At 47.4% G+C, this 24,367-nt stretch overlaps 1 protein-coding gene across 1 annotated transcript in view; it reads right to left on the bottom strand.

Annotated features, from left to right (window-relative positions):
- Positions 1-18,352, bottom strand: part of LOC135827824 (tyrosine-protein phosphatase Lar-like) — a 183,464-nt gene extending 165,112 nt beyond the window's left edge. Inside the window, exons 1-3 of the mRNA XM_065340253.1 lie at positions 18,068-18,352; positions 11,896-12,337; positions 6,821-7,006 (exon numbers count right to left, since the gene is read on the bottom strand). Coding sequence (XP_065196325.1) covers positions 6,821-7,006; positions 11,896-12,337; positions 18,068-18,145 — 706 coding nt within the window. The 5' untranslated portion in view covers positions 18,146-18,352. The remainder of the gene's footprint in view (positions 1-6,820; positions 7,007-11,895; positions 12,338-18,067) is intronic.
- Positions 18,353-24,367: the final 6,015 nt, after the last annotated feature.

The raw sequence follows: 24,367 nt of genomic DNA, 5'->3' as shown, positions 1-24,367 counted from the left end.
CACTGGGGTAAACAATCGTTGCAATCACTGACATCAGTCACCTGCACAAGTAGGCAGGAACTATTCTCCATCGCCCTGGAGTGGAAACATTCAGACTTCTTTTACGGACTGGAAATCGTCTTGTGTTGACGGAAATGCTCAAGTCAAACGACTAAAACGAACCGATTGCAACTTCTGTGATGATTTGTGCTGTCCTGTTGTCGGATGCAATGGTCAATGGTTATGTTCGGATCGTGAATCAGTGGTTCCATGCCGTATGATGCAGGCAGAACACCGAAAAATCAAGTGCAAAGATAAGTGCCAATGTTAACTTGGCGGACCGAGAACAACCATGTCCCTCACAAAACATTCTTGTTATATCTGCCTCTTGTGAATTACTGGTAGCTCTATTCAGGTCAACGTCTTGCCGTTTCGAGTATAGGTTAGTACATGGCAGGGAGAGCTTTATGGCTTGATAGTACATGGCAGGTTAACTTACAGTCCATTCAGAAAAAGATGGACTTCTAGCTTTGGCCATAGATGGGTCAAATGTTGGGGGTTTTTAGAATTTTTTTCTGCAATCCCCTATGGAATCCTCTTCCAATAGACCGATCCCCTTATTATTGTCTGGCTTCGAGCAAGGGGGCAACTCCGCAGTCGCGTGGGATCCTGCTGCACACACGCGACCAACATCACCTCGGCTGTGCGTGACTTCTCGCATGCGAAGTGCAGAGCACGCGAAATCTACACGCAGTGCAAGCCTGTCTACAAAAAATGCCACAAGAACTTTTGATTTGAGCTGTTTTGTTTTTTGTTTTGATCTTCCTTTTTACGACTTCAGGATGCCTTCTCAGGATCATTGCTGCGTTCCTCACTGTCAGAACAGGAGGACGAAGCAAACAAGTCATTTCACTCCTTTCCTCGTGTGGAGCCACAGCGGCCTGGAGCAAGCGGATCCAGGCTATTCCCCGTGAGGAAGGACGTAGTTTTAGGGTCACTCTGAATATTTGAGTTGCAGCGATCATTTCGATCCCGAAATCGAAATCGTTTTGCCCAGCTCTACAAGGGCAGGATGAGTCCAGGAAACCAAACAGCTGTCCTAGGGTACCAGGTTTGCTTTTCGCAAGAGAGTGGAGTCTGGACGCTCTGCTCCCCATGCTCGCAAACAGTATTTGCTGAGCCTAGTGCAGTTCGGTCATGGAAGTGCAGCGTCTGCATCACGAGCTCCCCATGCTCGCAAACCAGCATTTTGCTGAGAGGCAACGGCATTTTGAGTTGGAAAGGAACCTGGCTTAGTGCAGTCTGGTCCTGTAATGGAAGTGCAGCATCTGCATCAGGAGTTGGCAGCAAGTAGAGCTCGTGTACAGAGTCTCGTGGACCAGTTGGACGATGGGGTGAAGAAAGCCGAAAACAGCTTACGTACAATAACATAAAGAAAGACTCTGAGCCGCTCCAGTTTCTGACTGGTTTGCCTTCAGGTGTTTGGACCGCTCTGTGGGACTTCTTTGAGCCTAGCCGAGAAAATGTACTCGCCGAGCCAGATCTGCGAAGACGGAAGCTGAGGGACGGCGGATACAGTTGGAGGTGGCCGTAAATCGCCAATGAGCATGTAATGGAGGATCAGCTGCTATTGGCATTGATGTGTCTAAGCCTGGGCCGAATGGAACAGAAGCTGTCATGCGTGGCACAAGTTAATCATCCGTTTCACGGTATATAGCTAGCTGAGCTGGAAAGATGTCTTGTTCCTCCGTTTGGGCATGATCCCCATTTGGGCGAGCTGGCGAGATGTTCAGTCATCAATGCCATGTACCGCAAGACATTCTGCATTGTGGATGAAACAGTTCAATTTTGCCATGCACTTAGGGTTCTCGCACCGGCACAACAAGACCCAACAGATCCTTGCGCTCTTATTTTCTCCCTTTGTAACATTGCTGATCACAACACCCGGTAGCCAGTCGCAGATGCAACCAAATCAACCAGATTCTCTTACTCTTTTTTTTCCCAATACTGAAACCAAAGGTATACCAATATTTGCATCGAATGCAGTGATGATTTCAATACTGTCCACTAGTACAACGCATTACCAGACTGGCATATAATCATGATAATATTATCTATTTCGCAATCACTGTCATTGCTTTCTTAGATCTTCAATCATCAATATCGGACCATAAACCGTCTATCATCTTATATTATATCATCATTAGTATCCTGCTACTATCCTCCTCTAACGATGAGCTCGAAGAAAAGAAACAGCGGTCTAGAGGCGTAAACAATATCTGTCAACGGAAGTGTCCTTGCTGTGCTGGTGTGTTTATGCTTCGTGCATTAGTTCGGCCAAGAGCGCATGGTGGTGACGGGTTGAGGATGTTAAATATACTAGAAAATAGTTCACTCTGAACATGCAGGGGGGTATATTCATAGGTTCGAAAGAACCGCACACACACTTGGCTGCAGACAGCGGCAAGCTTTGGCCTTCGTGCTTCGAAGAGGGAGCAATCCACTGCGCTACGCTTGCGATTAACAGTAAGCTTCGGCTTTTCAAAGGTACGACTCATCATTGGCTCTGGGGTAACGTTCCTGGAACAAATGCCCCATTGCCAACTGAGGGCCAGGGAGCACGCAATCTGCCTTCCTGGGCGAGAAGTGTTCCAGCACAAGAAGCAGCACGAATACATGCTGACAAAGACCACCATCACCACCAGCCGGCACACAGCACACTGTTCTTCAAACACCATCCACTCCGTCCATGTGTTTGCACTAGTGGTCAAACGAATGCTGAGAAGCTTCGAACGTTCGTTCTCGAGTCGACATTCGAATGTCAAGTTGACTGCCCAAACGAATATCGTAACTCACAAAACTGTGAACTCTGCCCTCATAGCAGCTATTTTCATGCATGCAAGCACGTACACACGTCTACTTTTGAAGCCGTGCCGCGCTGTCTTCAAGAGATGACTGCTGTTTGCCCTCGTAGCAGCCTGCACCACATGGGGCGACGAATGGGCTAAGCTCCGGATTCGGTTACACTGCGACAACTCGGCGGTAGTGGACTGCATCCGTTCGGGCACGTGCAAAGCCCCAGCTGTGATGAAGTTGCTATGCGAACTGTTCTTCGTTTGCTATGAGTTCAACTTTCATGTTAGCGCTGTGCACATTGCTGGCTCCAAGAATGTCATTGCAGATTGCCTTTCTCGTCTTCTTATGCAGGAATTTCGACGTCATGCTCCGTTAGCCCGGCCGAGTCCAGACCGTGCTCGTCTTCCAGCAGTCTTGTGAGCGAAGTCACTAAGTACGCTGCCTGTGCAATTGCTGCTAATACCAGACGCACCTACTCTGCTGGTGAGCGTCGTTTTGTCAGTTTCTGCTCCCTTTTCAATCTGCAACCTTACCCAGCTTCTGATCTTACCCTCAGCTGCTTTTGCGCTTTTCTTGCTCGCTCTGTCCGCCCTTGCACGATATCTGTTTATTTGCAAGCTGTACGGAATGCACACATTGAACAGGGTCTAGAGGATACCCTGATCGAGACCTGGCTTCTCAAGAGAGTGTTGAAGGGTGTTCAACGGTGCCATGGGACCGAGACAGTAAAGCCTAGATTGCCCATAACTATGCCAACTCTAAGGAAATTAGTCGATGCCTGTGATCACCTCCCCGTGTTGCCCGAGCATGACCAAAGTTCTCTTCAAGTCTGCTGTGCTGTTGGCATTCTTTGGTTTCCTAAGGTGCACCGAATTTACAGAGGGCCTTACAAGAGAGTGTATCAGATTTGAGTCGGGCAGCATGACCATCCTGCTAAAGAGATCAAAGACAGACCAATTTGGAAAGGGAGTCCACATTGTCATTGGACCGGCCGGTCGCCCTTACTGCCCTGTGTATGCTATGCTACGCTACCTGGCGATGATTGGCAGTCGAAACGCATCCACTCCTCTGTATTTACTTGCCAAGGGTGTGCCATTATCCAGAGCTGTTTTCACCAGTACTGTGCGCTTGCTGCTTGAAAAGGCTGCGGTGCCAAACATCGAACTCTACTCGGGACACTCATCCCGAATTGGCGCAGCTACTACCGCCGCCATGGCAGGGATACCCGATTCGCTGATTCGTTCTGCCGGCAGGTGGCAGAGCGATGTGTGTCTACGCTATATGCGAATTGCAATGGAGACCAAGTCCAAGATCTCGGCTCAGCTTGCCTCAGTGAGTGACCTAATCTGATTCTTTGCACGGACAGTTTATGTTCCATCCCAGAAGTCCTAGCATAGGAATGTCACTGCTCGATAATTTCTTGGGGGGTGGTTCGGGGATAGTGTTGCTGCTTTGTGGACCTCTATCGCTCCTAACTGGTCACTTGCTTCGCTAGTTGCGGCTCTTCACGAGCCAGTTGTTGCCAATTGCATTGGCTTTGCCCTGCAACCCCATTGTGGCACAATGTGGGTTTATTGCGGCTCCTCGCGAGCCAGTTGCTGCCAGTGGCCTGGCATAGCTTTCCAGCTCTTCGAGCTTTTGCATTACAAGACCAGTTACTCGAAGCAGCATACTATCTCCAAAACAATTCCTTGCTGCCTTGGGCTGAGTATGAGTGTGTGAGGGATATGGTGCTAACGGAGGAAGTATTATTATTATTATCATGACTTTTCCCGTTTGTCTCTTTCCCTCAAAACCAGTTAATATTATTATTATTATTATTCAAATGATCAGTCGGGGAAGTGAACTGCCTGAAAAGAGAAAAAAACGCCAGACCCACCAGGACTCGAACCTGGGACCCTGCTTGTCATGAGCAATGCTCTTACCACTGAGCTATGGGACCAGGCTGAACCTAGAAGGCGCTGACAAGTTTTTCACTCCAAAGGCAGCTCACAACACGTGCCACGTTTGGACTGCGCACTTTCGCAGGACATGACATACGTTTTTGCACAGCGGCTGGCGCTAGAACTGTGCTTCGGATTTTGCGATTTTTTCGAGGGCAATGGCTTCCTTTTTGCCTTGGCCACCTATGCTATAATGATGTACAGAAAATTCCAAAAAATCCATGAGAACCGTTTTTTTAGCTAGAGTGGGATTGTCTAATAAGTGCTAGGGGAACCCTCCTTTGCGGCTGTATGTAGAGTGCTAAAACGTGCCCTGTTGGTCGAAAAATCCGAATTTTTTCTCCGCGGGACACCCCCGCACCTCCGGTCGTACCACTCTCAACCACCCTGTGACGCCCCTGCATTTCGAATTCCCTCCGAGGGATATCATAGTCGTACCAGCGCCTCCTGACTGCCGCGATCAGATCTCGCCATGTACGATGTATAATTTTTTATGATCATCACTTTAGCCGATGAAAAATGTATGCAATAAAATCATTTTGGCAAAGAAATCGTATCATTATAGCCGATATATTACTATAGCCGATTATTACTATAGCCGATCCGATATGTATAGAAAGGGGTGGTTTAAGAAAATGAATTTGAGAATACGATCACTATAAGAGGTATATTACTATAGCCGACAACCGTATAGCCGATCCGCACTGTACATGGTTGTGCCACTTGCCCGGACCTCCGGGTCACTCAATCATGTGTCAGTGCACGTTGTAGCCACAGTGCAGGGCGACTTTACCGTCCTTGTACATTGCATGCAAGATATATGTACAGTCATACACATCTGTTATCCACATGTACATGTATATCTACAATACATTTCTGTCATTTTGATATACATATTGCATACTAAATGTGAAGATCGGGTTTAGTGACAGATCGAATATAGCGACATTTTGCTTTCTCCCGAATGAGTGTCGCTATATCCAATCTCCACTGTACTATTATTATTATTTTTATTTTTATTATTGTGGAAGAGAAAAAAGACATATGGATACGAGTTAAGAGTAACTCTCCATCACTGTAACATGATATACAGTCAGAAAGTGCAATAACTAGGCACAAAACTGACAGAGTACTGAAACATTCGACGTCCTGACACCTAGCTTCAACACATCTCCGTAGCGCTAACCGACAGCCTTCCATTTATTTATGGCTCAACATCCGAGTTTCAAATTTTTATTATTATTTTTATATATCATTCAATTATCGTGTATCTGTGACGAGAGAGCTTGGAAGCTCAGGGCCCTACGCTATGCTTTTTTGCCTTGATGACCTAGGAAAAAAAAGCATAGGGAATGGGTGGTATATATTCTTATAAATTTCTACTCTTTGTTTTTTGACATAACCTGGGATTCGAACCTGCACTATCGCCCTGCATGCATCCCCCGACACACTTCGCATACATACTAATTCTTCCAAGTTGCTTCACGTTATGATCTTGTATTTGAAAGCCCTATTTTGAATATGCATTCTGGCCAGCCGTCTTTGATTGTACGGTACGGTACGGGACATGTACGGGAGAGGTACGGGACAGGTACGGGACAGGTACGGAACAGGTACGGGACAGGTACGGTCGAGGGTAATACGACACCATCTACCGCCTTGTTGACGGGAAAAAAAGAATAGGGATGTTATAAATTTTCAATTTTCTTACTTTTTTTTCAGGCATTACCTGGAATTCGAACCCGCACTATCGCCCTACATGCATTCCCCCATACACTTCGCATTCATACTCATTCTTCCAAGTTGCTTCACGTTATGATCTTGCGTTTGAAAGCCCTATTTGAATAGTGCGGCCAGCTGTATGTGGCCAGGTGCGTTTGATGGTACGGTACGGGACAGATACGGGATAGCGCCAGGCGTGACACAAACACACAAACAAACAAACACCAAATTAAAGCTGTATGGACCCTGGCTAGCGCCAGACGTTACTGAAGTAACGTCTTCTGCATAGCTACGGGAATTAAAACTTTATAAATACTCACGAATGCAAGGTTTATAAAGTGTAGGTGTCCATTTGCCATCACTGGTGCAGGATATCATCTGTTGTTTTCCAGTTTGAGGTGTATATCCATCAGTACACTTTATCGTGAGGGTCGTACCAGCTGTTGTTAGACTTCCAGATGGAAATTTACCACCAGGAATATTAGTTGGTGGTGCTCCACAGTCCACTGTGTGTCCAGTAGGATAGAGTTACACAAATTCAGAAATAAGTGGCAGGATTACACATTTCCCTAGTGACATGACTTTGAAGAGCTTGGGAACAAAATGGATCATGGGTCAACAATCCAGCACAAACTCAAAATAGCACCAAAGATTTGCCTAGAAATGTGCTTATCGGAGTGAGTCACTGAAACTGAATAAGGAGCGTTTGTCAGTTGGCAACCTCACTTTGTTGTCATCTTCATGTGGACTGTAAATATAATATCTCGGCGACAGATGGCGTTTCAATACACCGATCCCCTTATTATACTGGGTTCGAGCACAGGGGCAACCTCACTCGCGATCGAGCTAGTTTTTGAACGTGACAGCATCTTTGACAGTGTGTTTCAGGTTTGTTTTGGAATGTCTTTTGCTTAGCTCAAGTGGTTCGCGATGGCTTCAAGCGGTGCTGGACCTCCTGCTGGTAGGAGCAGAGTCTCCGAGAGAGACATGGACTGTGATGCAGCTGCAGGATTTTTTCAAGGCGCGGGAGGGAACGATCTCGGGCCACAAACAGGAGTTACTCCAGAGGTGAGTTTTTTTGTTGTTGAAATATTCGAATCGCGAATCGTGTTGTGAGATTTATTTTGCGCCTTGGCTACAACAGACTGTATTTCTTTCTCCTTGAGATCGGTGCTGAAGATAATAGTAACCTTTTTCTGGTCTGCCTTTTCCTCTCCAGAGCCATCTTCTATGAAGGTAACCGTGGTTCTGCGAAGTCACCAAGTCGCGATCGCGATCAGCAGCCCTGAAGTGGAAAAATCGATTTTCCAACGATCTGGTTGGACATCAGCCACTAAAGTACTTCTGATTTGCCTGTAGTGACAACAGCAGCCATCCTTGGACACCTTGCAAAGACAGGAAAATCCACTGGTGGAAGCGACTTCTATGAGGTGACGATAGCAGTGGTGATCGCTGTTTTGTCAAGTCGAAGGGCTAGCCAACCCAGAGGAAGCATAAAAAAACGATGAGCAGTGCGTGGTATTTGTTGAGCGTGAAGAGCTAAAGGAGGACAGTGCAAACACATGGATGGAGGGGATGGTGTTTGAAGTGCTGTGTGCCGGCTGGTGGTGATTGTGGTCTTTGTCAGCATGTATTCGTGCTGCTTCTTGTGCTGGAACACTTCTCGCCCAGGAAGGCAGATTGCGTGCTCCCTGGCCCTCAGTCGGCAATGGGGCATTTGTTCCAGGAACATTACCCCAGAGCCAGTGATAAGTCGTACCTTTGAAAAATCGAAGCTTGCTGTTAATCGCAAGCGTAGCGCAGTGGGTTGCTCCCTCTTCGAAGTACGAGGGCCAAAGCTTGCCGCTGTCTGCAACAAAGTGTGTGTGCGGTTCTTTCGAACCTATGAGTATGAATATACCCTCCCCCCCCCCTCCCTCTCTCTCTCTCTCTTAGCCCTTTGCGTGCTGAGTGCGAGTTAACTCGCACTTTATGCATGACCTGATCCACTACGTACAAGTTAACTCGCAAAAAGATTCGCGCGATATATCGCAGTGCATAGACCAGTGTACAAACTTTCGTAACTTCGTCAAACATGAACGCACCGCGATAATCAATACACCGTTGGAAAGGTCTTGGCGTCATCTTTCCGGGGATATAAAGTTCTTTGCGATAGGATACGAATTCATTGAGCGGCGAGAACACGGACATCACGGCCCAGAGTGAACTCGAATTTTTTGTTCATGAATTCTTTTTGTTGAGGAGCGTGCCAGGGGATTCCACTTTGGCACGGCGCATGCGTGATGGACATAAAAAGAAAGGCGCTTGGATCTGAGCTTTGCCGCGCAGTTTGAATTGTGAAAATCTGTTGAATTTGGGCAAGAAGCCGAACAAGAATGTGAAATTGAGTCGTGGTGCCGTTCCGAGGCACGGTGGAGTAGTTTGGAGAGGACGTGGAAGTGGCCCTGATGTGTCTATGAAGCTGAGAGCTGCCAGGATGGATTCGCTTGGTCCTGACCTTTCCAACGAGCCCAGGACGATGAAAATCCATCAAGGTGGAGTGAAATGAGAATAAATTTCGTTCCGAGCTGTGAGTGCATACTCCACCAAGAGAGTCAGTGCGCTGGAAAGCCAGTGGATTGGAGAAAAGGGGCTCAGCATGCAAAGGGTTAAGAAGACTGCATGTTCATAGTGTCTTGTTCCTCCGTTTGGGCATGATCCCCATTTGGGCGAGCTGGCGAGATGTTCAGTCATCAATGCATGTACCGCAAGACATTCTGCATTGTGGATGAAACAGTTCTATTTTGCCATGCACTTAGGGTTCTCGCACCGGCACGGCACAACACGACCCAACAGATCCTTGCGCTCGTATTTTCTCCCATGGTAACATTGCTGATCACAACACTCAGTAGCCAGTCGCAGATGCAAAAGACCGAACAGATCTTTCCACTCAAGATCTGGTGTGACCGGTCGGCAGGGAACACGCAAGCCAGCTGAGCGCCAGTGATAACAAGCCCGAAGGGGGCTGGTTTCGGTGTGACCGCAGCCTTAGACTAGGCGTTACACCGGGTACAGTCCAGTTACCATTGAATTGACATTTGATGTTGGGAGTTTCAAGGTTAGGATTAATGTCATTACCCTTGGAGCACACTATCATCATACTACTGCCTTCTGTCGTAGGACCAGCAATCAGATAGGCACCATGAGTTGTGTGTGGTGACTGCTCACAATCTCCTATAATGCAATAGGTCCACGTCAACAAACCAAGTGAGTTGCAATGCATTGAACTTTGAAGGCAGCATCAACAAGGAGTTCTATTGAATGGGAGGATGATGTTATTGCGCATTAGTGTTGTACATGTGGCTGGGCTTGTAGCTCTTCGTTGTACATGTGGCTGCGCGTGTAGCTCTTTTCGCACATGCTGCTGCATTTGTGTACTTGAAGTCTTTTTGTCGTACCTGCCGCTGCGTTTGTGTATCTTTGTTGTACATGCTGCTGAACCGCGGTACACCCTGCTGCGCTGTCTTTGACTGCTGTGTACATGCGGCTGCACCGTCTTTTGTCCCCTCCGTATACGCACTGTCGCATCTTGTCCCCGTTGGATGCGCACTTTCTCGTCTTGTCCCCGTTGTATTCGTCCGTTTGCCGTCTTGTCTCAGTTATATTTGGTCGTCTGCCGTCTTGGCCTCACTTCCCATTCGGGACTAGTTGTATTACGCTCGGGCACCAATTTCGTGTCCACCGCCGCACTTTTCCTTATGTCTTCATAATATATTCCCCTGTCTCGTCTTGTTTCGATGTTAGTTGTGCCCTAGTCTCATGAAAGCAAGATCAGAATATTCTCTCTAAGCAAACAAGTTGGCCTTTTATTGTGTGGCGCAGTCGCGCAAGAGGACTGTAGCTCGTCCTTTTTTAGTGGACGACATTTGGCGATCCACGTGGGGCTCGAATCCATGACCCTGCGATTAATATGAAGAGTGTCATGCTCTACTGACTGAGCTACCCGGGCACAATACTTCTCCACATAAGAGCTGCAGTAGGGCTACTGACAGGTGCCAGTGGAGGGCAAAGACCAGCATAAAACAGCATTCATCACTCCGGAGGGCCTATTTGAACTCCGGCGTATGCCATTCACAGTCCAGCGGATGATGCATGCCGTGCTGTGGGCCTTCCTGTGAGTCACGTCACTGTGCAGAACACTCGGCAGTGTGGTTCGAGGCCACACATCTCCTTCCGCGTTGGCCAATGGTGATGTATCCATGCATCGCTTGCCTCGCAGGTGCATAATCCGGGAGAGGGAGAGCATGGCCAAGCATGCGCAAATGGGCATTCTCCACGGTTGCGGATATCGGCTCCTCAGTGCATCTTATATATTGCTGCTCATTGGACATGATGTTGGGGTATGTCACGCCTATCAAGTTCCGTAATTGCTTACGATGAAAGACATGCGTAAATTTGCTGTATTTGTGTTCATGTATGAGGGCAATGTCAGTTGATAACCAGTCGATAGTCAGTCGATAGAATTGAATCTAGTCAATAAGGAATTTAGGTTAGTCGTTTCAACCCTCAACCCTTTGCATGCTGGCCTGTTTCCCCCAGTAATCTTTGCTTTCCAGCGCACGGACTCTCCTGGTGGAGCGTGGGAGCACTGATCAGGACGACATGTTCTCATTTCAGCTCCCCTGGGTGGAATTTCATCATCCTGGGCTTGTTGGAAAGATCAGAACTAAGAATATCCATCCTGGAAGTTCTCAGCTCCATAGCCCCACCAGGGCCAATTTCACGACCTCTCCAAACTGGCCCACCACACCTCGGAACAAAACAACAACTCAGTCACACATTCATTTTCGGATCCTTGCTCAAATTCAACTGATTTTCATGATTCAAACTGCTTTGCAAAGCTGAGATCCATGTGCTTATTTCGATGTCCATAACGCATGCGCTGGGCAAAAGGGAAATCCCTGGCATTCTCCAAACTGCATAGTCACGAACAAAAAATTCGCGATCGCTCCATGCCGTGATTTCCGTGTTTATTTTGTTGCCCCTCTGTCAATATCTATCCTATCGCAAAGAACAGAATATTTTTGGAAAGCTGGGCTCAATACCCTTCCAACGGTGTGTCGTTTGTGGAGATCAGATGCTCTTTCACAGAGTAAAGAAAGTTTGCACACCGGTCTATTCACCACGATAAACGACGCAAACCGAAGCGCGTGTATACACGTCATCATAGAACCGGCATAGGGTTCAGGCAAGTGTATACACGTCATCCGCCTGAAAAGAGTTAAAAACAGTACTCAACATGACTCCCCACCGGGCACAAGTGACCCGGTATTCTTTTTCCAAACGGTTCCAAGTATCTCCCTCCCCCTCACCGGGTTGCTGAACCGGCTGACCCGGCTTTGGAGCAGTCACTGACCTGGTGGGCTGGTTGGTGGGCTGGTTGGTGGGCTGGTTGGTGGGCTGGTTGGTGGGCTGGTTGGTGGGCTGGTTGGTGGGCTGGTTGGGGGGCTGGTTGGTGCGCTGGTTGGTGGGCTGGTTGGTGGGCTGGTTTGTGGGCTGGTTGGTGGGCTGGTGGAAGGGCTGGTTGGTGCACTGTCGGGCATACTGGCTGGTGGATTGGTTGTTTTTTCACTGACCCCTCCAGTCTCACTGTTTGCAAGACAACTGGTAGTAGCTGCGATGATACCTGCACCAAGAACAATGGTGTACGACTCTGTCGTAGTCCGGGAGTGAGTCCATGCTGACCCTCTTGTTGGCTTAACAACGTTGATGAGGAGAAGCAAAATCATCACTTGCTTTAGGCGCAGTTTGAAAGCAGTGCTGCAAATACTCCTGCACGTTCCATCTTCCATGATCAGCTAAAGTAAGAGGCATACAGAATAAAAGTTTAAGCATACGTCGGGAGAATAATTAAATGTGTTAGCATAAGATTCAATTTTTTGAATCTATTATCCAGTTTTCAGTAGGCAGTGAATAGTTAGTACCACTAATGGTTTCAAAAAATCCTGAAAGACTCCTCACACAGCTTCAGTACACATACAGTAAAACCTGTAACTAAAGACCACCGTGACTAGTGACCAGCCTGGTACTACAATTTGTTTGCAGGCAACTCGCCTTATCTGTTTTAACATTCTTCCTGCAGCCAAGCTGATATCGTATCATCATTAGTATTGATGGTTAAGGAGTGATGCCTATATTCGGAGCCTTTTGAAAGATGCCATCCAAGAGAAGTTTTAGTGGAAGGCACACCGCTATGGACAGTTCACGTCGCATAGAGCCGAGATATGCCCACACTCCAAGCAGGACTATATTTGGCTGCACGACTTGTGCATCAAACTTTTTGCCACGCGAGCGACTTGACACACGACGGCTGCTCTTTCGTAAAGTACAGAGTCTATGGTGCACAACGTTCGCACACCCCTCCAGTCACCATGTGCCAGATAATCACAACAATCTCAAGGCACAGGGTCGCTCACAATGTGTCCTTGACTTAGGCAATCGTGTCTCAGCTGAGGCGCTGGATCTCCTTAGGCATAGACCGGGCTTCGTTCCGTCATCTGGCAAAGCCAACCAGAGTATTGTGGAGGATGTGGAGGTGGGAATTGAGAAAGGCGTACTCCCCTCGTTGTCAACGAACCAGCACCTTGATGTTGCCAACGCTGGTCCCGGCAAATGTGACCCCAACACCTGGTGTCTTAACCCTTTAAGAGCCGCCCCATACTTGAATGCGTCGTAAACGACGCATTCAAATGCAAAACTTCAAAAGATCGTAACTCAGTCCAATGTCGCTCAAATCCATCGATCGAAATATCCAGGGCGAAGAGAAAACTCTCACCTGTCGGAAGAAACAATCGCCGAAGCGCTGCGAGCAACGGTTCCTGAGATAAATCACTCGTAAGTTGAGCCGCGATCGCGGCAATTTCAAAAGCGCGCAGTGCGACTTTAGTATTGAGAATTTTGAGACTTTTCGTCACGCTGGTTTACTTGAATTTGCACGGGTTTCACTGTTGATATTGTCAAGAGTACACAGCGAAAAATTGGAACTCCACGATCGAGTAAAATGAAATATCTGGAGCGGGACGCAATTGGACGCATTTGGGGCATTTTTCGTACTGTCGCTGCGATCTAGCGCTGGATAGGCAGTGTGCTGGCTATCATGATCGACCTCATTCTCTTCCTCTCGCGGAGACCGTTCCAGGAAGCCCTAGATTGTGAGGATTGAGTGAGTAGAACTGAAGCTATGATCCAAGGAACACGAAAAATGAAGAATTTTGAAATTTTCCTGTGGCTCTTAAAGGGTTAAAGCACACGGCTTCCAACAAGGCCCTAAGCAGTGAAAGGATGAAGAATTCAATCTCGCGAGCTTCAAACGTGAAGCAATGGCCTGTACAAAACCTCACGTGTATCATCTCCCAACATGTCTCACTCTGATCGAGAACAGCTCAAGAAGGTGGGAAAGAAGGAGTCAGTGATCAGCAAGAAATCAGATAATTCTCGTGGCGACACTTTGACAAAAGGTCACTCTTCTTGTTGACAGAGAGGTGCTTGGGTGTTTGCGCAATGCATCGCCAGCAATCGCATGTCATCACGTACATTGAAAATCAACATAATTTTGCGAATCGACCTTTTTTTCAGGATCACTTTTCAACGAGGACGAAGCAAAGTCGGCCGAACGAAGCCTAGAGGAAGAAAATCACCCTCTCCACTTCACCATCACGATACTGACATAGATACGAGATGAAACAACTAAAAAATCCACAAGAAAACTGTACGGCTATCATCGCGCTGACTTTGGTCTGACTTTGGGCTGAGAATTTCTATCACGATCAAAAATGTACGAGGAGCACTCAAAAATAAGCCACAGACGGACCTTTATCGCTCTCTACTCCTTTTCCAAGGCACAAAAGTCGACTCTCCACTTTCAAACCAGGAACCAGACATACCAGTGGTCCTTTTCAGCTGCTCCACGAGCGCAGGAAATGTTCACCAAGGGGCGCAGAGCAGCATCCATTCCAGAAAAAGAGCTAAAATACGAGTGAGACTGCATGCCTGAGTACATGAGTACATGTATGAGTACATGCAGAAAATAGTCAATTTCAGCGCTTCTGCTCCAAACAGCAACTAGCTTCGACTAGAAACAAAGATTGCACCAAAGGATCAAACAACAACCATTTTCTGCAGTTTTTTTGCAGATGGCTTCCTTGTGCTTGGCCCAGCACGCAAAAAATCACACCTCGGAGGAGTACAAAAATTACAACTCTCAGATGTCCTCGATTGCTGGCCATGGCCATTTTTTTCTGCCAGGCATAAGTTGAATCAAAAGTTCATAACACCTAAGAGTGTGCAACTGGCAATCACCCAGCACACGGCGAAATTCCTACATTACGTCATGCGCAACTTGTCATCGGATCTAAATTTGGGCTCTTTGAAATTCCTGGAAACGATACCCGGAACCGCTGCTAACTCAAGGCTGTAGCCTCGTCATTTCGAAGCATTTTTGAAGACATTTCGGACGTACAAGTTGTACTTTCTCAAAAACAAACCCTTTCTCCAAGAATCCATATGGACATCAATGACAGGAAGAAGTGAGGACGAAGACTTGAAGTGTAGCTTTGCCAACTGGCGAGGCAAAACACATTGCATTGCCGCCGAGGATAAACATTCTGATAGCTGCGAAACTCCACCGAGAAACACTCCTTCGACGCATTCTCAATTCCCTCAATCTTTAAAATTATGTTCGAGGAAAGCACGGAAATATGCCGAGGGCCAGGGGAAAATCAGTTTTAAAGAGAGTGGGTGCACTGCCGTGGCGAAAGCACAAGGCGATGAAGAGTCGACGTTCTGGGCATTGGCATCGGAAAAACAGTTCTATCTTTTAGTTATTTGAGGTTCGTGCGCTTTGTTTTACTTCTTGTTGGGGATCACATCAAGTCGCAGTTTAGGCAGTCTACCCTGAGGAAGCATCTCGGTTTGACCTCACATTTTAGAAGAATTCATGGGCATGACTAATCGCACTGCACCAAAAATGACGTACTGAAGGACGTCCGACAAGCGGACTTCCATACAGGGACGCGTCAGGAGTTGCACCCTTTTGGGGGTTATGAACTCTTAGTTGCACCTTTTGCTGTTGTTGCTGTAGGCCACTGCTTTGCAGTGGACTGCCCATTGAATGATGCATGCCTTCCCCTCATCCTTCTTGGCCCAGACGTACTGCGATAGGAGAGTGTCCTTCTCGTGTTGTCTGTGGCGGGATGATGATTGCTGCCGGGAACCTCTCTGTTTTAGCAGCCTCAGGTCTACTTACACTAAACCATCCATGCTGTACAAGATACTCTGTGCTGACTATTCCTATTTCCATCTCCTTTCCCATATTAATCAGAATCCATCAGGTATAGAAAAGCACATGCTCCAGTGGTTCTTGTCCACCCTTGACTGACTCTCTCTCTCTTTCTCTCTCTCTCTCTCTCTCTCTCTCTCTCTCTCTCTCTCTCTCTCTCTCTCTCTTTTTTGCTTAGTCTTCATTCTCCATGCCATATCCCTTTCTGTAATAATACTAGGAAACTATAACCTGTCTTTCTACGAGTTGAAAAGGAATTGTTTAACCCTTTGAGACCCCACTGAAAGTACAACAATTTACCCACCTTCAAATAACATGCACTTTCGCTCGTTTCTCTATGAAACATTCACCGATTTTTACAAACTAACCACTGTTGGAAAGGTATTTCCAAGACGAAGAGACTAGTACCTCACTCAAGCCAACTACCTGCACAGCGTCTGCTCTGCGTGGCCTATAATGCCGCCCAAAACAGCAGCCGTGCGCAAACAGCTTCAGCAAAGTTCAAACAGCCGCCATTCCATTCTCCTTCATCGCATCGACTTCAAACAAACTACAGCGGAAAGCTCGTTTCAAGCGCGACATTTTGGTGTGCAGCATGCTTGAGTATGACGTACCATTCCGGGGAAATATCCTGCCAAGTGCAGCATGAAAATTTGAATTTTTCGATCCGAGTGCATTTTTCAGTTTGTCTCCGACTTCGAGTCTCACCACGGCGGCATCGTAACTCCTAGAGACTTCGGATAACTTCGACGTGATAGCCAAGGGTCTTCTCGAAACGTAGATACTTTGTTTATGAAAAACGGTGAAGGAATACCAGAGATATAATTATTTTAGTGTCACTGTATACCAAACGATCGAATTCGATCGTTGGGATCTCAAAGGGTTAAGCGGGAGCAAACACAGTCAATTAATTCAAGTTTGGGGCTAAGGTGTACCATAAAAAGAATGGGGTGGCCATGGGCAGAAATCTTGCTCCCCCCTCCGCCCCCCCCCCCCCTTGCCATTTTGTATATGCACGCCCTGAAGAGCGTACCGAGGGGTCACCGATACTTTGACGGTATTCTGTGCACAAGCAGAATCCGTCCTCAAGGCGGGAAAGCAAGCACACACGGAGCGATGTCACATATCTTTGTGCTGAGCTACCGCCACTACAGCAACATGCATTTGTCAGGTCCTGCAGAGCTGCATTGTTCTCTACCACAGAAGGATTCTTTTCCGATTTCTGGTTTACAAATGCCAATAAATATTTCTGAAATCATCATTCTGTGAGAGACAGCCTTTGTCTGGTGAGAAGGCATCATTGCCTGTTCGCGTGATGAAGTAAAATACAGAGTACCATACCAATGATACCATACCACTTATGTCACAGCACTTATCCCTGGTGTGTTCCGCGAGGCTTGCTACCAGCTGTGTTCCCAACAGCTGCAAAGCTTTGTGAATGTCTGCTTTGCCATGAAATCTGTTGAAGTATGTTTTTTTTAGTCAAGCAAGCAACAGTCAACATTATGGCAAGCCGTGCGACTGTATACTGCTGGTCAATGAAGTCCGATAGCATGAGTCAAGTATGCGGGCACTGTGCAGCCTGATACATGCAAACACTGGGATATTTGCTGGTCCAGGGCGCAAACTTGACTCACGCAATCTGGTTTCATTGAGCAGCATTGCGCGTGGGTGGTACATGGGTGATATATGAAAGTCGCTCTCATGGGTAATCCAAATCTTGCCAATGTTTATGGCTGACAGGCACAACCTGCCATCATGAACAGTGCCTGCCAAGCTACTGGAGTGGGGAGTCATGGAAATACACCATCATGAATAGTGCAGTCATATTTCACTGCACAGTCCATTAGAAGGGCCACACTCCTCCACAATACCCCCCCCCCCCCCCATGGGCCCATACGCATTGACCAGGCCCGTGATGTTTACAAGACCACCACTGCAGAAGTGTGGTCCTACAGAGCCCCAACACTAAGCCTGGGCCAGAGCTGGGTTCATGTAAGCAATGCCAGCAGTCCGGGATAGTACAAGTGGGAACGCTTTTGAAAGTAATATCTACCACATCACTAGCAAACACCGGCCGAAATGTCTTTCTTACATGTGACTCGGCAAAGCCTACACTGGCCGAAGTTCTACCGCTACAAGCATGACACTTTTAGTGTATTTTGGACTGCTTCTATCTGTGTGCGTAGCCCCCAGACACACAAACAAGTACAAAAACATCTTCCAAATATTTGTTTGTGACCTCACGTACCGTTTTCCCGGCCCGCTCACTGCTTCTGCATCGCCTGTTCTTCTCGGCGAGACTCGACGTCACTCTGGCGTGCTGCATGTGCGCCGCGACGCCAGGGGAAGCACGCTTCCCTGCCGATAAGCCGAGGACACCGTTACTACTGACTTCTCGGAAACAAACAGCAAAGAAAACTCTCTTGTCCACGCCAAAAATACCAAAGATGAAAACCGCTTTCTCTGCAAGCACAAAAAACGACTGGTGCCTCAGTTTTGTGTGTACAAGAAAGTTCAGCGGTTGCTCTCTGAACTAGTGTGGCTTTCGCACTATGTAGACGCTGGCTTACAGTTCGATCTCACCTACACGCAGGCCAGGGCTTGTCTACACCGAGTCCGTTCTGGACTGTAGACAGTGCAGACTCTAGCACTGAGTAGCAGTGGCAGCCACTTCTCACTTGTGCGGAATCTGTTCTCCAGCAGCGCGCCATTCCGCTCGTGTTGGGGTGCAAGGCTGACTTGTAAACTCCACACACACGCATACACACAGCTTGCGCACCGGATCCAATAGACAGGGCCGAACAGACGTGCGAACAGCCACCCTCGTATGGCACACTGAACGTGTGCATGGCGCTTGCCTCCACATCATGCATTGTCTGCTTCCTACACGAAAGGATGCGAAAGGAAAGATCATTCTTCGAAAGTGCAAGCTTTGTAGCAGAGAGTTTATAAATCACACCATTTCGGATCCAAGCCCGCCAACCACGTTTGACCCGGATCAAATCCGGACGAACGAATGGGTAACACTACTAACAGCCTGGATATACTGCCAGCCGCCTTCCACAGTCTACTGTATCACTTGCTGGTAGCAGTCAACATTGGCATTGCGCTATTATATAACAAGGAACAGCGAACCAGACTCCATACTACTACTAACTTCCGCCTTTGCATAACTGTAGAGTGTATACCATGCATGGGATATGGATGTAGTGTAGATCTACCGCGGTTTGAGCCACTGAGTAGCAAAATACATTGTACCACTCCCTGCTTTGAGTTTGAGCCTTGGTAGAACTAGATGTACGTTGCTAGCTACAGACAGTAGAGAGGTGCTCGAAGTCCGTACATGGTATCCTAAGTTCGTACGCCCATAATTTCATGTTCTGCTATTGTATTCGACTCAAATATTCTATGGAGGGGACAGTGTGGTATGTTCTCCTCGCGTAGCAATTTTCAGGGATCTACGATAAGCAGAAGTCCCATACCACGCGAGTGGGTTTTCGAGTGTCCATACGAAATACAAATTGGGTTACATTTCATGCAAAAATCAACTTTGCCAAGACCGATTTCGAACGGACACAGCGTCAAACAGACCTTCACTCAATCATCAAGAGCCAGCTTAGAGCTGACAATGGCCAGAGGAGAAGAATTTACAGAGAACCACCAATCCTTGCAGAAAGGTTGACACTCCTGGCATCTCCACCACTGTTTTCCCGCGGTTTTCACAGCGCAGCTGCTTCTTCTCTGAGCCGACTAAAAACATCTTGCATTTCGGCAACAAACTACGCTTTTGCAAGAAATACTGGTGGAGGCACATCCCAAACATATCCCTTCGGTGCTTTCGTCGTAACCGAGGGATTGCAAGCTAGCAATTAGCAGAAATATGTGTGTATTTCGAGTCACCTCTGATCAGTACGGACTTAGAGTACCCTCTGCGACACAACAATTTGATATGAAAAATCAGCGAACTCCAGAGAAACAGATCGGATCGAAAGATGGCCTGGTTCAATCGAGCCTGGTCTCAGAACAAACTTGGACAAGATACCTTCCATCCACGAGCAGGATTCTGGCAAGTGATCATTGCTAGTGTGAGTTTCAGCTCGGCAAACACACACTGTAAAAGTGTACGGACTTCGAGCACCTGGCTACATTGTTTTTTTTTTTTTTTTTTTTTTTTTTTTTTTTACAAGTCTTTCATTTTTATTTTCAAAACTTTTGCATCCAGGTACGTACGTATGACGCGCGCATGACGAAATGTTTTTTTTTTCCAAGTTGTTTCACATTGTGATTTTGCATTTGAAAGCCCTATTTTATAATACCAGAAAAATAATAATATGTAGCGCAAAATAAAGAGAAGGAAAATAATAACCGGTCAAGCGCTAAATACAAACAGAAGAAAAAGAAATCATAAGCCAATACGCGCTAAACTGCGCTTAAATTATAATGAAGGGAGAAAAACTGGAATCCGCGGAAATTATAACATACAAAATGATACAGAGAAAAGGGGAAACAGACAGGTTGTCTACAGATGACACTCGGAGACAGCAAGTGTGGCAGAATATGCATGAGGGTCATACCTGCTCGACTTGTGGCGATGCCCACGAAGGCATGCCACGGCCGCCTTCACGAGAGCAAAGGACAGCTGGGCTCTGATCAAAGCCATTGCCACAGAGAAAGGCTCACCATTCTTCTCAGACTTGATGCCTGCAATGCGGCCAAAGAGAGTGGAGGCTGCCTTCCCTTGGCCACCAGTCGTACTGAACACCACGGGGATGAAGGAAGCGTGCTCAACGTTGAGAATGCGACTCTCATAACTCCTCCGTTTCTCCTCTTCGTGCTTTCTGTAGCTGCCAGCGATCGTTGGTTTCCGATTTGAGGGGGCAAATGGGTTGAAAACCCGGACATCTAGAAAGGTCCTCTCAAACCGTCCACCGTGTAGACCGCTGACAACTACATCCAGCCGAGCTTGTTCTGCCGTGATGGTGGACCGCAGCGGAAAGCGCTCACCGGTCACAGGCTGGAGGTGCGGCTCAACATGAACATCATGTGCGACGTCGCGTAGCAGTGCTGCTGTTAGGTCTCGGACCTCGTTGTGCCGTAACGAGGGATAACCACCGATGGCACATGACATGGCATGGGTGGTCGAGAATGGCTTTCCACACGCGCATGTTGCAGGTAAGCGATCAGGATCCCATCCATACCTGAGGCATATGGCATCGCGGAAGGCGCCCTTGTGCAGGGTGAAGCCATGCCTTCGCAATGGCCGACATGTCAGCCAACTTGAGGCGCCTTTCTCCGAGGCAAGCTGTAGGGTGCGTTGCAGGTCTGGCTCGAGTTCGGCCATCAGGGTGACGACATGGTCCTTCTCCTTCTTCCCAGCGGCTGTCCTAGCTGTTGCCTTCAGTACCCGCATCCGCCCTGAGATGCCTTCCATGGATGACTGCTGTTGGATGATGTTGTCAATGAGTGGATGGGTGATGGACAGAGAGCGCTGATGTTCATCGCTCAGCTGACTGGGGTTAACAATACCGAGACCACCGAGACGACACGGAAGGTCAAGCACAGCGCGGATCACCATCACCGCTACATTGTACAATCGCAATCCGTTATGTACGGGCTTGAAAGTGCTACGTCACAGCATAGCAATGGCATAGCAACAATTTGAAAATTCAAAAACTGGATCCACCTGGATCCAGTTTTTGTATGGATCCAAGCACATTTCAAGCGATCTTACTCACCGCAAGGTAATGTAGCCAGTGAAACTGACTAATTTGGCTAGTGGGGGCGGAGTGACAACCAGGGAGTCGTAAAAGCCCGGGAGAGGACACGGGATGCGCGCACGCGGACGATGTTTGCCTCGGCCAGAAAGTGAAGCACGCTAGGCCGGCGCGGCCTAGTATGCGCACATGTGCTTGTACTTTTGTGTGTGTTTGTACAGTGTTTGTGTGTGCGCGCGCGCGTGCGTGCGTGTGTGCGCATTTTTGTGCATGAAGTACAAATGATAGGTTTACCTTTTGTACACTCGCCAAGACTTCGGTTAGATTCACTGAGAACCTTTCTGGCCAACCTGGAGGCTGAGCTTTCCTTTTCCTAAACGGCTAAAGTCACCGCGTACTCAGTATACGAGTAGAAAAGTGTTGAAATTATCAAGATTTATAAATAACGACCTGCAACCATGTACAATGTAGATAGATAGGGAACACACATTGATTGTTTTTAAAAGAATCCAGGCAATATTATGAATCATGGAACGAGTGCGTAATAATGCTCTATGTTGCGTTTTGACGATGCTGAAGGAAGGGAGCCATTGCGATTCACTCACAACACACGCACAGAAGTCCACTCGACTGCAATTTCAGTGCAATTTCTGACACAAATTCATAACTCCACGAGTACGAGGAAGCTCAGCGGCTAACACGGGAAGTGGCTTCATTTTCCACAAATCTCGTTTCATTCACAACCATTTGGCGGCAATTTCAGTGCAATTTCTGCCACAGATTCAACTCCACGAGTACGAGGAAGCTCAGCGGATCTCCACAAGAACTTTCGCCCATCAACTGCAATGAAATATGGGCTGTATGATACGACCAGCGGCTAACACGGGAAGTGGCTTCATTTTCCACAAATCTCGTTTCATTCACACCCATTTTGCTGCAATTTCAGTGCAATTTCTGCCACAAATTCAACTCCACGAGTACGAGGAAGCTCAGCGGATCTCCACAAGAACTTTCGCCCATCAACTGCAATGAAATATGGGCTGTATGATACGACCAGCGGCTAACACGGGAAGTGGCTTCATTTTCCACAAATCTCGTTTCATTCACAACCATTTTGCTGCAATTTCAGTGCAATTTCTGCCACAAATTCAACTCCACGAGTACGAGGAAGCTCAGCGGATCTCCACAAGAACTTTCGCCCATCAACTGCAATGGAATATGGGCTGTATGATACGACCAGCGGCTAACACGGGAAGTGGCGTCATTTTCCACAAATCTTGTTTCATTCACAACCATTTGACTGCAATTCAGTGCAATTTCTGCCACAAATTCAACTCCACGAGTACGAGGAAGCTCAGCGGATCTCAACACGAACGTTCGCCCATCACCTGCAATGGAATATGGGCTGTATGATACGACCAACGACTAACACGGGAAGTGGCGTCACTTTCCACAAATCTCATTTCGTTCACCCCAACTCAAATAAAATTGAAGTACAATTAGGGATTTATCTTGCATTTCCATCGCCTCAGAATAAATTAACTTCGATAAACTGAGAGAGAATGAGTGAGGCAGCTGGAAGAATTGAGGATGAAAATAGAGATCAGAAGACTCGACGGAGCAATCGTCTCCGTGCTCTAAGAGAAATCGGAGAATGTCCCAATTAGTATTTCAAGAAGACATCACAATTTTCGAAAATAATAATTTCCTTGCCTCGCAACACCGTTCCCTGGCAGCGTTCCCCGGCAGCGCGAGGCAAAGATGTTTTCAGGGAATGTGTGCCGTGTCCTCTCCCGGGCTTTTACGACTCCCTGGTGACAACTGTTGGCGAAGTAAAAGTCGCACCTGCATACGACATGAGCGGGTTGCTATGGACCCACATACTGAGGCAATAGCAAAGTCACACCTTAGTGGATCCAAAATAGAAATCTGATGTCAACTTACTACTCCCAGGCCGTTTTTGACGTCATCACTTTCAAGCCCTCAAATCCAGTCGTGTCACTCGGGTAGGTCTCTACGCGCTGGGCATTCCGCAGCCGTAGACCTGCGAACACTGGCCTGCGAAACAGTGCAAGGCGCAAACTTGAGTGACACGACTGGATTTCAACACTTCGTAGTTTTGAGGTACTAGGCTAAGAAAACTGATAAGATTAGTATCGAATATTGACTGAGTACGAGGTCAATATACCGGTAGGAAATAAAAGCCGAGTAAAGGACCGAGCCGAAGCCGAGGTCTTTTACGAGGTTTTTTATATTTTCTATACCAAGTACGAAGTCAATATAAGATTGATAACGACAAACAGTCCGTGTTTCAAATTCCAGAACGATAACCTCATGAATCCCGGTTTTATGATTGCACAACCGTTGCACCATCACCTACTCATGCAGTGACCATGCTGTACTAGGCACCGTTCAACTGCGCAACCCACAAGCAGTCAAAATTATATAAGCAGTCAATATCGCCCCAAGGAGTGAAATATGCAGGAATATTTGACTGCTTAGGTATAGCGAAAATCAATGGGAGTCAATACTAGAGTGATAATGCACTGCACTAATAGTAATAGAGCAGACTGGTCAATGAAATCCAGTCGCGCCACTCAAGCTTGCGCCTTGCACCCGGATTTCTCCAGCCAGAACTGTACTGTAGTACTGTCACTGGTAGCACAACCATGTAGAGTCGTGGCCAAAGGAATCCGACCCTGGAGTCAAAAGTAGGGGCGCGTTTCCATGTCAATTACATCATGCATGTTCCCAAAACTGATCTTAGGGCCGCATTAGCCTTGGCGCTGCTTTCGGCACGTGCGTTGGATATCTTTGGCCACAGATGTACTACA

Source organism: Sycon ciliatum, chromosome 12 (genome assembly GCF_964019385.1).
Source record: "Sycon ciliatum chromosome 12, ocSycCili1.1, whole genome shotgun sequence".
Taxonomy (NCBI): domain Eukaryota; kingdom Metazoa; phylum Porifera; class Calcarea; order Leucosolenida; family Sycettidae; genus Sycon; species Sycon ciliatum.
The sequence above is the reverse complement of the archived record's forward strand: the minus strand, read 5'-3'. Positions and strand labels throughout refer to the sequence as shown.